This window comes from Neophocaena asiaeorientalis, unplaced genomic scaffold (genome assembly GCF_003031525.2).
Source record: "Neophocaena asiaeorientalis asiaeorientalis breed wild unplaced genomic scaffold, Neophocaena_asiaeorientalis_V1.1 scaffold24, whole genome shotgun sequence".
Lineage (NCBI taxonomy): Eukaryota > Metazoa > Chordata > Mammalia > Artiodactyla > Phocoenidae > Neophocaena > Neophocaena asiaeorientalis.
The window spans coordinates 4527190-4541345 of NW_020185317.1; the positions used below are offsets into that span (position 1 = coordinate 4527190).

General features: G+C 40.8%; 1 protein-coding gene across 3 annotated transcripts in view; it reads right to left on the bottom strand.

Annotated features, from left to right (window-relative positions):
- MYO1B (myosin IB) overlaps positions 1-14156 on the bottom strand; it is a 184638-nt gene that overhangs the window by 10288 nt on the left and 160194 nt on the right. Inside the window, exons 21-27 of one of the 3 annotated variants that reach the window (XM_024733654.1) lie at positions 12718-12786; positions 11362-11448; positions 11009-11095; positions 9107-9193; positions 5804-5878; positions 4060-4194; positions 2102-2208 (exon numbers count right to left, since the gene is read on the bottom strand). In XM_024733654.1, coding sequence (XP_024589422.1) covers positions 2102-2208; positions 4060-4194; positions 5804-5878; positions 9107-9193; positions 11009-11095; positions 11362-11448; positions 12718-12786 — 647 coding nt within the window. The remainder of the gene's footprint in view (positions 1-2101; positions 2209-4059; positions 4195-5803; positions 5879-9106; positions 9194-11008; positions 11096-11361; positions 11449-12717; positions 12787-14156) is intronic. The other 2 variants (XM_024733655.1, XM_024733656.1) reach the window with 2 other exon arrangements.

Here is a 14156-nt window from a genome sequence, read left to right on the forward strand (position 1 = left end):
AAATATATTTTTGATGTGATCATGGCATTTGGTTGGTAAGACTTTGATAAAAATCTTATCACATGGAACAACCAAGAAAGAAATCACTCACAAGTAGGACAGCCAAGACCCATGTGCATGGACTCACAGGAAGGAATAGGTCATTCCTTTTAATCTGTTATTATAAGGTTAACAGCTGCCTACACAGGATTCATTAATATCTTTACACAATACGTAGCAATGGTAAAAAGAGCACAAATCATTACCATCACCTGCTCCAGAGAAAATTTTCATTTTCTCACAGAGAGTAAGGAAGTGAGTAGGCCTTCGGGGGAAGAACAGATCCAGAGCAACCACTTGAGAAGAAAACTGCAGAGCACTTAATATTACCATGTAACTCTGGCTCTAAGTAGGCCATATATGAAAGAAAAATCAGGCCTTTCCTCTTAGGATATGCCCCTAAGTGGACAGAGGTGGCCAAGGCGAACATTCAGAACCAGAGCAGTTTTCTTCCAAACTACTTCTTGTAAGAGGCATAAGACCTGTGGGGTGACAGGGAGGCTTCTTCAAAGACGTCAAGGAAAAACCACGGCTTCCTTTTGAGCTATAACGTTCTGGCAATTTGCAGATACAACTTTAAATGCTTGTGCTGTGTGTGGAGGATCAGGGAAGAAAATCCACGTAGGTGGTCAGTGTTTCACAGCTCCCGGGACAGAAAAGGCCAGCACCCCTAAGGGCCGCCACTTCACACAGCGGTGGGAGGGTAAACAATTCGACCTCTCTCAATGCTAGAGGGTGAGCATGCCACCATCCCCGAAAACTAATAAAACTACCCAAGAGGACTTGGCTTGATATTAACATTTTTTGGTTGCTGTTCATATTCAAACACAGTTTTAATAATACAAAGTGCTAACAGTCTTTGAATTTGTTTCTTCGAAAATGCATTTTTTTCTCCTTCCAGTTTCTAAAGAGTCATCCATAGGGAATGTTAATTAAGAAGGTCACTCTGTAATTTAAAGACATATAAAGAAAAAGTTGAATGAATTAAGTTGGTGGAGAAAGAATATAGACAATCTACCTGTCTGAATATGCTTTACAGAGCAGGCACTTTGAACAACGTTGGATTTAGACGCTGTGTTTGATTGAGGGGAGTGTACACCCCCTCAAGCAGCCAAGTCAGCTGACCAAGGAAGCTGTGCCATTTAAAATATCTAAAGCAAATGAGTTTGACAACTTATGCTCATTTAATCCTTTAAGAAGCGCTTTCAAATATGTGTAGACGTAGAGAATACAGACACACCACATGCAGTACGTGTCAATATACTTAGCATATAATGTATTTTTATTTCTAAGACATTCTTTGGGAAAAGCTAAAAGTTGTTACAGATTTGGCTTGAAATTGTACAATCTACTTTTTTAGAAACACCAGATGTAAAGGGGATAGGAATCCTAGGGGGGAAAACGATGAACTTGGGAGATGTAAGAATACTCTGATAAGCAGTTTTTACCAAGAACTTCATTTGGCAAACTTGCAGTTGGTGTTCCTTCTTTTACTGAGTACTCGGTGTCTACAATAAAGGAACTGAACTTGCTGCAAAGGCCAGTGAACTCACAGCCAATAAGTTAGCCGACCAAAGGCCACCACGGGCCAGTGCCTAGGCAACACTCAGAAAGTGACAGACTGGCTCATTCTTCATTTATCTTACAAATGAGATTCTGACCCAGCTTGTTAAAACAGGAAGATTGGAATGGTGATTACAGTAGATTGCCATCAGAAACCAGCTAGCGTCCAAAAACTATAGAAAACTAACGGGAATTTACAATGTAAGTTTATCTTAACAGCCTAGACAATTTTTATTTTAAATGACAACTTCTAATTATTTAGGAAGTGTTCAGGTAATGCCAATAGAGTAAAACCAACAAATGTGATCTCACTTCTCTAAGTATACTATGGAAGTCCTTGCTCAAATGTGTTACATTCATATCCAGCTGATCATAAAGTAATGCATGAAATTAAAAATCTGTGTATTACTAAAATCAAAACCCACTAGAAAATGCCTACGAATATAGCTGAGAAACTTTTAAAATATTGACTTTTATGGGTAAAGCAAAGCCATAATACCTAGATGGGTATAAAGCCTTCTTGTCTTTGAAGAGTTCACTGGCTTCTAGTTTCTCTTCATAAATAAGTTTCTGTTGGTCTGTGAATTGGTCCCTGTATTTTTTACACTGTGAGATATGAAAAGAAGAAAAAAAGAAGGACATCACTTATATAAATAAATCATTACTCATCCTTAAACATGCTAAGCCAATTTAACAGCAGTTAAGAATAATCGTAAATGTGTATGAAATATTCATTTAAAAGGCCAAGAGAATTTTTCCTTCCTGAGCTTTAAAGGGTTGGTCTTAGAAAATGTCATAAAAACTACTGTTTGTATGGCAGAACTTGCGATGCTATTTCAAAACATCTGGCCTGGGCCCCCCGTTTCCTCCCACTATGATGTCAGCCCTTGGACATCCACAGTCCTGAGCTATCATACTCTTTCAGAGACTCACAGTAAGGAAAACATGGTACATCACAACCCAGTGCACATATTTATAGACACACATATAGACAACTTACACAAAATCTTCACAAAACAACACTTATCCTTTCTACGATGTCGTATATTCCGTTATTTTCTATCGTACTGTATTTCATTTTAAAATGCTGGTAGTAATCAACTAAATTGATTTCATGACCCACAAGTATGCTATCACCTATGGTTTGAAAAGCACTGTTCCGAATCCTCCATTACCATTTTATAACGTGGACACGGGACCTGAGAAATCTTCCCTTCACCCGATTCTGAGATTGCACTGAAAGGAGAAGGGGGTGGTGGGAGGGGCAGGACCAGGTTCTTTAGATGAACTCTCTAAGAAATTCAGTTCAGGGGTGGTTGAGAACCACCCACATAATCGTATAAAGGAATGTTAGCATTGCTGCCCACCCCTGGAATAAACTCACCCCTCCCATTCTCTACCCCCAGTTCAACGGAGGTAAAGGCAAGGTAAAGGGGCCGGGGGAAAGGACAGGCAGAGTGGATACCCAGCATTAGAAGCTCCCCATCATTACTTCTGAAAATAGTTTCCATATCAGACTCAAAGGGGGAGATGAACATTGAAGACATTGGTGAATCTTGCCAAACTGACTAAGTTAGGGAACAGAACTCAGAATCCAGTTCTATATGCTGTGCTGGTATCACTGATCAGTGATAATGTCTCTATACATAATTGATTCAGTTAAGAAGAAGCCCATAGTACTGGGCAGTTTCCCAGAAGACGTATCCATCAATCGTTCACTTACTAAATACAAGCCCTTCAACCTAATGATTCCATTCTATCTGAATGACATATATTTAGCATTCCATATATCAACTAAGTTACTGAAATGAAGTCAACCTCTCTACAAGTACCCCATGTATTCCACACATAGCACCACCTAAATTACATGTTATGCTCTCATATAAAATTAAGTGAGCCAAAATATAAGGCCAAATCAAGTAGATTTTCAGCTTCCCTTTCACTCAGGTAGGGAAATTTTAATCTCTTTAATGTCCTTTGGGTGACTTTAGAGCTTCTTCCCCCCAGTCCATTAAAATGTGTGTGTTCTCATGTGTGTCTATGTATGTCTTCATAGAAAGTAAACTCATACAATTTTCGAGACTTCACCACTCACATGAAGATGTTCAAATTTTATTACTTCTACCTCCAGCAACTAAAGCAACTATTTCTTCAACTAAAGAGGAAAACAAAACCAAAAAACTCAACTACTTGAAAGCAACTGGAATCTGGATGGGAAAGACAATGCAGCCTTGCTCTTTCCTTCCCAACCACAGATGAGAGAAGATGCCCCAGGAGCACCTGGGGCTCTAGGAATTCTCACAGAAAGCCAAGCACGCTGCCCGCTTCAAAAACACCAACTTCCTCAACTAATTCTCCTTGAGGCTAGAGGAAGATTCTGCTTTTACGTAACACTCCTCAAACACTCACAATATACGAATAGAAGTCTCTGAAAAAACATAGCAAGACAATTTTTACCCTCCACAAGTGGAAAATCCTTTTCAGCTCCTTGTGAGTAGAATCCAAGAATAGGTAAGGTCTTGATGGCCAATTCTTATCTATCGGAGATAAGGAAGGCACCTTATTTTTCATTTCCAAGAAGTATTTTTGCACCTGTGTTGGGTTTGACAGAAAATACCAGATGAGTAAAATACACCGGAAAAAAACACGGTTTGACATAAACCAGACTCAAAGAAACCAGTCTTTAGTGGAATTTACCAAGCTTTAGTCCATAAGACTTTGTAACGCTTCTGGAAAGTCTCTATTCCACTCTTCGCATTGGTTGGAGAAATCTGAGCTCCACCAAATGGTTAAGAGAAAAGAAGAATACTAACGCGCATACTAGTTTTAATATTAACATTAATACTGATACCGGTCAACATTAGAGAGCTGCAGCGTTGAACAGGTAGCCACCAGGCACAGGTGGTTATTTATACTTAAAGTAATTAAAAAAATTAAAAATCCAGTTCGTCAGTCACACTAGTTACATTTCAACTGCTCACTAGCCACACGTGGCCAGTGGCTACTCTACTGGACAGCAAAGATACAGAACATTTTTGTGACTGCAGAAAGTTCTACTGGACAGCACTGCTCTAGAGCAGCGGTCCCCAAGCTTTTTGGCACCAGGGACTGGTTTTGTGGAAGACTGTGTTTCCACGGAGGAGGGGGATGATTCAGGCAGTAATGCAAGCCATGGGGAGCGGCAGATGAAGCTTTGCTCGCTTGCCTGATGCTCACCACCTGCTGTGCAGCTCGGTTCCTAACAGGCCTCAGACCAGTACCGGTCGGCGGCCTGGGCGTTGGGGACCCCTGCTCTAGAGCACTTAACGTGGGCCAGGCACTGTGGGAGCTTTATAGTGTTACTTCATCTTAATCCTTACCATACCTCTACAAGTTTAATGCTATTATTATCCCCATTTTACAGATGACAAAATGAGGCTCGCAAAGCTGTGAGTCTCCAGAGTTTGCGCTCTTCACCACTACATCTACTCCTTTTTGGAAAGATGGAAGGGAACTTTAGAATCCATCCCGGGAGAGGGGCATAGCCTTGCTCTCCCTCACCCCTCCACCCACTAGCTTGTTTGCCAACCTTACTTTGCAGCCGCTCGTGGCAGTTTAGCAGGGCAAGCTCTTGGCATTCCCCTCAAATTCCTATGCTGAAACCCTAACCCCCAAAGGGATAGTGTTAGGAGGTGGGGCCTTGGGGAGGTAATGAGGTTGAGAGGAGGTCATAAGGGCAGAGCTTCCTAGATGGGATTAGTGCCCTTAGAAGAAGAGACAGGAAAAGAGTTAGCTTCTCCTTCTGTTTGTCATGTGAGGAGACCAGGACGAGGCCCTCACCAGAACCAGTGCATGCTGGCACCCTGATCTTGGGCTGTCCAGCCTCCAGTACTGTGAGAAATAAATGTTTATTGTTTAAGGCACACAGTCTATGGCATTTTTGTTATAGCAGCCTGAACTAAGACACCTGGCTTTCTTGGGTTCACTTTCCCCGAAGTATGTTCTCTCTGTCAAAGAAGAAGAATATTTGATTAATCACGTACAGGCCTCTTTCTGACACAATTCTACTTGAATTTTAGAACCGATGATAAAAAAGGTCACAAACTCTCAGTGGCACAGTTATGATTTAATTGTTACCAAACAAGTCACATATTCCTGAGTTGGTGCTATTAACTAGTTAATGCAATAATGCTAATTAGCCATATGTAAAGTATAAACTTACAATTCTCTGAAGTGTAAATTCATAAATTTTCTTTCCAGCATTGGCTCTGAAGAATTTCCTGTACTCCCTGCGGACCTTTAAAAAGAAGCAGCAGAATACAGAGGTTAATGCGCGGCCAGCAGATGCCCATAAAGGTGATAACACCTCTATTAAAATCGAACATAGATGGAACAAGTAAATTTATGAGTGTCTTTCTGGATACAGTAAAATAATTGAAGCATACTGAGACAGTAGGTTTTAAATTGGAGAAAAAGAAATTCAGAGATGCAAGATAATACCAGAGTGTTTTGATGTTTTTAATCCTCTTAACTAGTTTTTAAAGAGCCTGACAATCTGATGAGAAACGCTTTATAGGCATAGCTGCAAACCCTACACAAATCAAAATACATTCCAGAAAAAATTATATAAGGTAATTTTCACTTCAAATTGTTCTTAGAAGGCAAAAAAATGCCTGAAGAAATATATGGCAGTTTCCAAAAGCCTTGCATATGAAGACAGGACTTTAGTACTGCATACTGAGAAGTGAATGTGACTAAAAGTAAGAATTTAAAAGGAAGCTATTGAATGATCATTATCTCCCATTTAATTGCATTACTTTTTCTCTTACCCCTATTCCCATCAAACTGTCTACTAATACTAATCACAGCACTTAAGACCTCACATTACAGTTTTAGTTCACCATTTCTTCCTTGCTATATTGTCGTATTTACCTTGTATACTAGTGTCTAACAAATAAAATAACTGAGGTGTTTGCTAAATGAATGAATGATAGCTAAATTTGGAAACTGAGGGGGAAAACATTTAAAATGTTTATCATCATTCAGTTATAAATGGGAGAGTTAGAATTTAGCAAAATATTAGCCTACTTGAATAATTCAGACATTATGTATGTTTTTCTTATATCTTTAGCTTTCTGGGTTCAACTGCACATGTTCAAAATATTTCTACATTGGGGGCTTTACGTAAACTAGCAAACTAGTAACCAACTTGTTTGTCGAAAAATGTTTTATATGCACATTTTAAAATTAAGACCTTCACACAGGAATTCGGGCTGCAGGTTTCTCTTACAATTTTCTAAGATCTAGCAACAGTGAGTCCTATTCCCACGTGACAAGGACTGAGTGGACCAGAGCAGCCATTGCTGCCTTTGGAAGAGAGCTGTAACCTCCAAACCACAGGAGGCCCACAGGAGGCCCGCAGGAGGCCTGCCGTTCCTACCCTACCTTCCATCTGCTACTTCCCTCGTCCATGGGACCTGCCTGGTCCCTCCTCTGGACATTTGGGCACCAGACCTATTCTCTACATCTGTGGATTATTAAGGGTTAAAAATTCTCCCATACACCACATAGGCAGTTCTTCCTTTAATTCATATCTTATGTTACTGATTATCATTTCTCTTTTAGCCATGCAGTTGTCTATAACTATTTCAAATCTCACTTACAAGGTTAGAAGGAACAAGAAGAAAAATGATACCTATTAATTAGCCCCTGAAACTGTAACAGTGTACAAAAGCAGAGAAGTTAAAGTGAGTTTCATGAAAATATATCCTTAGAAATATACTAGAAGTCCTATATTTACTTGAATTTCATTGTAACTGAGCTCAGTGCAACATTCTTTTTGATACTCACAGGACAGGCCCTTTCGCCTGAAAAACAGCTACACAAAGAAGAGGCCTGGTGACAACATGCTGGCATATAGAATGGGTTCCCTTCATGGGCCCCGGGGTCTTAAAAAGGGTCCACTGAACTTTGTAATCAATTCCACAAGAATCAAATCATTTAAAAGGGCAAAGTTACTGTTCATATCAACATACTTATTTTTTTAAAAAAATACAAAATTATTACATTCTTGGACTTCAAAGACGTTTAATCTTATAACAATAATGGTAACATATTAAAATACTCCTGTTTTGTGGAAACTGGAAAAAAAAAAAGACAGTTATGTCTATAGAGTAAGCCCAGTTAACTTCAGCTAAAACAGTATTCACCTGTGAACTGAATTTGGTTTATAGGATGCTAGCATACACTCTTAACCTAAAAGTACTTTTAAAATCATATGCAATTAGTTAAATCCAGAAAACTGAAGATAAACATGATGCTGCTGGTAGAAATCATTACAGAGAGTAAAAATCCTGACTCAATGTTGTTTGTTCCTTCCTCTTATGAAAATTAGAATGCGAATTAGAATGTGAATGAAATGGGAAATAAAATCCTCCGTTTTAACTTCAAAAAAGTAGTAACAGAATTTGTTCAGAATTCTTGAAATAGAACATCTTAAATTCATATTTAAGTTACTTCTTAATTACCTCAACAATTACTTGATAAATATTCATTATAATAAAAAAGTTAATCTACTAAAAGTTTATAGGCTAAACTTTCAGGGAAAAACGCAGATTGATCAAAGCAGAGTTTACAGATACTGCTAAAACAGTTCAGGTTCAGAGTCAATGGTTTCCTGGAGAATATTCAAATATTTTAAAAAAATGAATTATAGTATTATAGTAAAAATAACAAAGAGGAAATGTCAAAAAAAGGCCTAATTATCCCCAAATGACAATATGGATGGCTCCCTACAGTGAGGAGTTACTGAATATTAGGAAGACAAAATCCTTATATTGCCTAAAGGTCGTTCTCAAGGTTTCCCAGAGCTCAGAGTCATATTCGCTAACATGCAAGCTTACCTCAAGTAGGAAGTATTGCTTTAAAACAAACCCGGCCCTAAATTAGAGGGCATTTGAATCTAAAGTTCTCTTTAACCTGAATGATCTACTGCTGGTCTTATCTGTCAAAATCTGTATATTTATGCAAAACCCTTTCGTTTCTATGCTGAACAATTAGAACGATGGGCACTTTGAAGAAAGCTCTGCTCCAGGAGCCGTCAATGGGACAGAATAGATGGGTAAAGGGAAACAAAAGCCCAATATCCCCAGGCTGGTCACTGCCATGGTAGGTCAGCTTCTAAGCTCAACTGCTGTAACTCTGTCTCATAAATGAAAAACAATCTTCATCCTCATAAAGAGAACATTAAACAGAACTTGGATAACAAAGAATAAAATATGCTACATTACTATTTAAAGTTAATATGCTATTACTTTTAACTTATTATTTAAAGAAAGACAATGCAATAAAATCAGAAAATTTTGGTGTACAGGACTGTTCTCAAAAGGAAACCAAATTAGGCAAGATGACATTGTAAAAGACTGTGCAGACCATGAGCAAGCATAATCAATCGTCTGGTCAGAGTTAGTAGGTGCTAGGCTTCACTGAGTTCACCGTGGACAGAAAGAAGAGGTTGAGGAAGTACCTTCAGTCCAAGCCAGTAAGCCCAAATGACAGCAACTGCATGCTTACGCCTAGCCTCCTCCTTCAAGCGTTTCAATTCCCTTCGAGCCTAGAATGTTTTAGATGGTAAATAAAAGAGACAGCCCAATGCAGACAGCACAAATGACCAGAAAAAGACACCCCACCAAACAGAAGAGCCAATTTATGTACCAGGATTTCAGAATGAAGAGAAATGGTGTACAATCATTTAAACCCAAAGCATCCGTGTCAGGCTAGCGCAGTCCCTTGTATTTGCGGTGCATTGAGACTCTGTCCCAGAGGAGGGTACCTGAGGGAGGCACTCCCCTGCCCTCCCCCTTACTTGCATTCTGTTTCTTTTCTCTCCCCTGTTCTCTCTCCCTCTTCACTCCCTTCTCCACACTCTCTCACTCCCCTCCCTCATCAAAGCCTTAGATCTGTGAGTGGCACCTAAGGATTTACATAGGCTTCCCTTTGCTGCCAGCCCACGGGGCTCAACAGGCTGTGAATTCCTGAGTTCATGCATTTGGATGTATAAAAAGATAACTCTTGTGAACAACCATTTAGAAAACTGGAAGGAATAAAGGTTGCCTCTCTGAAGCTTCGAACAAAAACAACAAAACCCCCAATTTTTTCCAGTTGGAAAATTAGAAGTAGCATGTATCAAAATTCAATATTAGGTAAGGCCCTAAACAGTGAAATATATGGAAGCAAGATTAAAAAAGTGAAATAACTCATAGGTTTAAATCAATCTTAGGGAAAAATTAATCTGAGGCATGCTATTTTAAAAGACAGGAACAGACAGGCACTAAGGTTTCATTACATTACAGTACTCAGGCTGGGACATGGATTTCTCTCATTCAGTGGAGAAAGCCCAGAGTAATTGTCTAGGAGTCCCTCTGCCTCTGCTAAGACAGCTCCCTCAGTTTATAAAAGGGAACTAGTCTGTTCCACACAGATTTTCAGGGGAGGACACAAATGAACAACTTTGGTTAGTTTGTGGCAAGTTAACACCTTTATACAGGCAAATGTTGACTTTTCTCATTTTTCTCACAAGACGGGTTTATAATGTTGACAAGGTAGACTTAAAAACATAGGACGGTAATGATATTTGAGTTTCTAACTGGGATACACATGTTTAGCAGAGATGATCTTTGATTTTCTAAGTAACAAAAACATCTAAAGTGCTCCCTCCCTTGGGATATGTGAAACGTTCACAGAGCCCACAACTCTGCCTGGGGATTAGTGAGAGTATTTCAGGAGGCCTTTGTTTCTGATCACAAACAGCTGATGCCGAAATTCCTGGGATTCTTCAGGGGCAATTACAGCTAGCTTTGCATGAACATAGCTTTCTGCTGAATCACAGATGATATTTCTTTTCACATATAATATTTTGCTTATAATAATCAACAGCTACCACAGTGAGCCTAAAAAACAATTTCATTCATGGATTAATATTTTTGTCGAGCATGCGTTAAAGGTGTTTCTATTATCAACATGTTGCGGAAGACCAATCGAAACCCAAACTTTAACATTCCCATCATGCCCCCATAGCGCACAAAAACACCTTCAGAAAACTGCCAGGATATATTAGGGGGGTAAAAAACAAACAAACCCCCCCCCCAAAAACTAAACATGCATGTTACTCGAGAGTTTAAAAAAAAGAGCCACTATGCTAGTACCTCATTAGTAAGCAATTAATTAGTCTTTTTTGCCTATGCATGCTTAAGCTTCCTAACGTGCTCTCTTGGCAGGAACATCTCCAGGGTTATTAAATGTGGCTACTAGGACATGCGCCAGTGTGAGCCACTGTTAACCATGGGTCTTCATCCCCTGAGACGCTAGAGATATGGATTGATTATTGCGGATTCCAGGATGGGAGTGATGGGATGTGCATTTCAAGTACCTTAGATCCAAGCCAGTAAGCCCAAATAACTGCAATAGCATGTTTATTCCTAGCCTCCGCCTTCAGCCGGCTCAGTTCCCTTCGCGCCTGTGATGCATTTGAAAAGGAGTTACAGAAAAGTTTAAGGCAAGAAAGGTTACTGCTGATTCCCAATGGAGAAAGAGGAAGAGAGGCACCGGTCACCATCAAACAGTAAACACAAAAGCGTGTGCCACCACCCCACACCGAAACGTTGGAAAGAGCAAGAGGCAAACACGTGCTCAGGAGCTTAAGCCAGTGAATCCCGAATGGGAGGGTCCGTTGCTCCACACATCACTCCTGACCCGCTGCCTTCCTGGGCGTCTCTGGCCTACCTGGGTACCATGCCAATACGCTGCAATGGTGGTGGCTGCTTCCTCACAGCGCTTCTGATGCTTCAGTTCCCTCAGGATTTTTCGGGCCTAAAGAACAGAATGACCCAGAAAGATAGAAAATTAACACCAAAAAACTATATCCATAGTGACTTAAAAAAAACTACCTGAAGAGATAGTCATAATCCCCCTTCTCAAGGAAAAAATCAGTAGCTTAAAGAAAGGAAAAGGGAAGGTTGCTTTATTAGCCCAAAATGGACCATGAGAAGGTGGTAAATGAAGACATTATCAAGCATGACGGTGTAGCCCCACTCAGATAGACAGCAGCCTCCCACGCCCTGACACGTGACAGGAAAAAAATCTGACCACAGCAATACAAACTGGACACGGCAGATGGAAGGAACAGTTCTCAGAAGGTGGTCAGTGGATCTCCAATGATCCACCAAAATCCACTTGATCACTTTTATTATTATTGTCTGGAAGGAACTGTAGCTGTACTTTTTTTTCAAAAGAGATGGCTAAAAACTTGCTATAAAATAAAATTATCTCACTGGTTCAGTACTAGTGGCTTCTTTCCAGCAGTTGCTTGAAAATGATTTAGTGGGGGCCAGGAGGACAGCCGGTTTGGAGGCGAACCCTGAGTTCTGCCTCTGAAGTCTCTAGACTGGACGCCTGGACCCAGGACTCGGTAGTAGGTCAAAGAAAAACCTGCGTGCGGCAATCTCACTTACTCTGAGCGCACCAGACTTGTATTTGGCAATTGCTGTGGGACAACTACTAAGCACCTGGGCTGCCCACAGGCCTAGACAAAGGGCAATGGAAACGGCAGGACTCCTGAACCAAGATCTGGCTTGTGGGCTATAGTGTGCTGACTCTGAATAACACTTTGGCAGGAAGGACCCAGAACCAGGTGGTGGGTCCACTAGGACAGCCAGCGCTTAGGATCTTTCAATCATGATGGGGCAGCCTGCAAGATGGTCACAGGGAAGGTATGGAAGGCACTGTGCTGGGGTGCTGAGGTATGGCAGGGCTCACAGGTATGGAGGCAACAGTGTGAGACAGCCTTTTGCGCTACAGCTTCCCTCGCAAACAGGGGGCAAGAGGATATTGAAATCATGTACGGTATTATTTCAAGGACTTCCTGCTCAGAGAACAAAGCTCCTGAAAAGAAAGCAGGAAGCAGCCAAGACATGTTGTAGGGCCGGAGCTTGGCCCATAATATTTATTTTTTCCATCTGACTGTTTACAGGGTAGGCAGGAGATGAGGAACCCTCCCCTGCAGGGTGAGCCCAGAGACATCATCCTTTGTAAAGAACATGAAAACCTCACACAAATAAGGATCACTTCTTTTAAACTCACCTTCCAACCCCGGATATAAGACTGAATTACCAAGGTAGAGCTCTTTATCTGTTGATACCTCTTTTGTTGCTGTAGGATGAAAGGGGAAGAGATCAGCAATTCTATTTACATATCCATAACATGCACACTGAGAAAGAGAATTTGCTCACTTAGTGCAACGAACTCTCTATCACCCATATTCTTTCCAGGAACCAATAAGTACAGAAATCAAAATATCCAACAATCCAAAATTATTATGATTAATCCAAAGTTTGCTTCAAGGATGGTAAATATAATTAATTTCGAAATGACTCAGGACCCACCATTATTAACATCTGTTCTTTGTGTCATGCTGTTACAATACAACGTCGAGCACATAGCAGATACCCAGTGAACACACATGAATGAAGACACGCTGAGTTCTGCATCTGCTCCTAAGCCTTCTCTCTCCTTGGTGCCATTTCTCAGCGTGCTACTCACTGGGTCAGCCTCTAACGTCCCCAGTTCCTTTTAGGTTTGCTGCTTTTACTGCCTCAAGCTGGGAAACCAGCTAACAAATTTAAGTCAACTCCTATCCATCGACTAAACTTTATTTATTGAGCTCCTACTCGCCATAGAGCAGAACCTGTGAGGATGTTCAACTGCAGCAGAGGTTATTTCCAGGTGGGGAAGGTTAAGGAAGACCCAGGGAGATCTTCCCAAGAGTCGGCTCAGCAAGCTAGAGGCCCAGAGGCCCTTACTTCCAGGGCCAATGCCTTGGAGGGTGGAGGCTGCTAGAACACTATCCCTAGAGAAGTGAGCGCTTACTGTATTTCGCGGGGAATATTCACTACAAAGTGGGCATCTGTGATGAAATTTCACAGCTTTTCAAACAAAATACTGAAGCCAGGCTGTGACTCAGACCCTGGAAATGGCAGACTGCCCAGCTCCCTTTCTCTGAGGGGGAACAGATGCTCCCGGGACTCTAGGCTATGTTCTGGAAGCTCAGAGAAAATGAGCAGCAGAACAAAAGAGGGTGCCAGAGAGAAAGGCAAAGAGAACCCTGGGACCCTGTACAAGTCACCACCTTCTTTGGGCCTCAGTCTCTTCATCAGTCAACCGAGGAGCTGGAAACTCTCTAAGATTCCACACAGAGTGATAGTCTACGGCTGTAGGGTCTGAACTGTACCTACAATATCCGACCATCACTTCTGACATTCATTTGGTACCTCAATGTCTTCTTTTAAAATTCCTACATGGCTTGAAAATAACTGCCTTTAAAATTCACCTCAAGGAGCCATGAAATATCACAGAATATGGATTTTAAGACAAGTAGTAACTGAAAATGGTCATTCGGAAAATCTTTTGAGTTATTTGGTCAAGGGAAAACCACTGGCTTGGATAACTGTAGTTAACTGGTGGAGGTATTTACAAGCATACCTGGTTTTACTGTACTTTGCAGATATGGCGGGTTTTTTTTT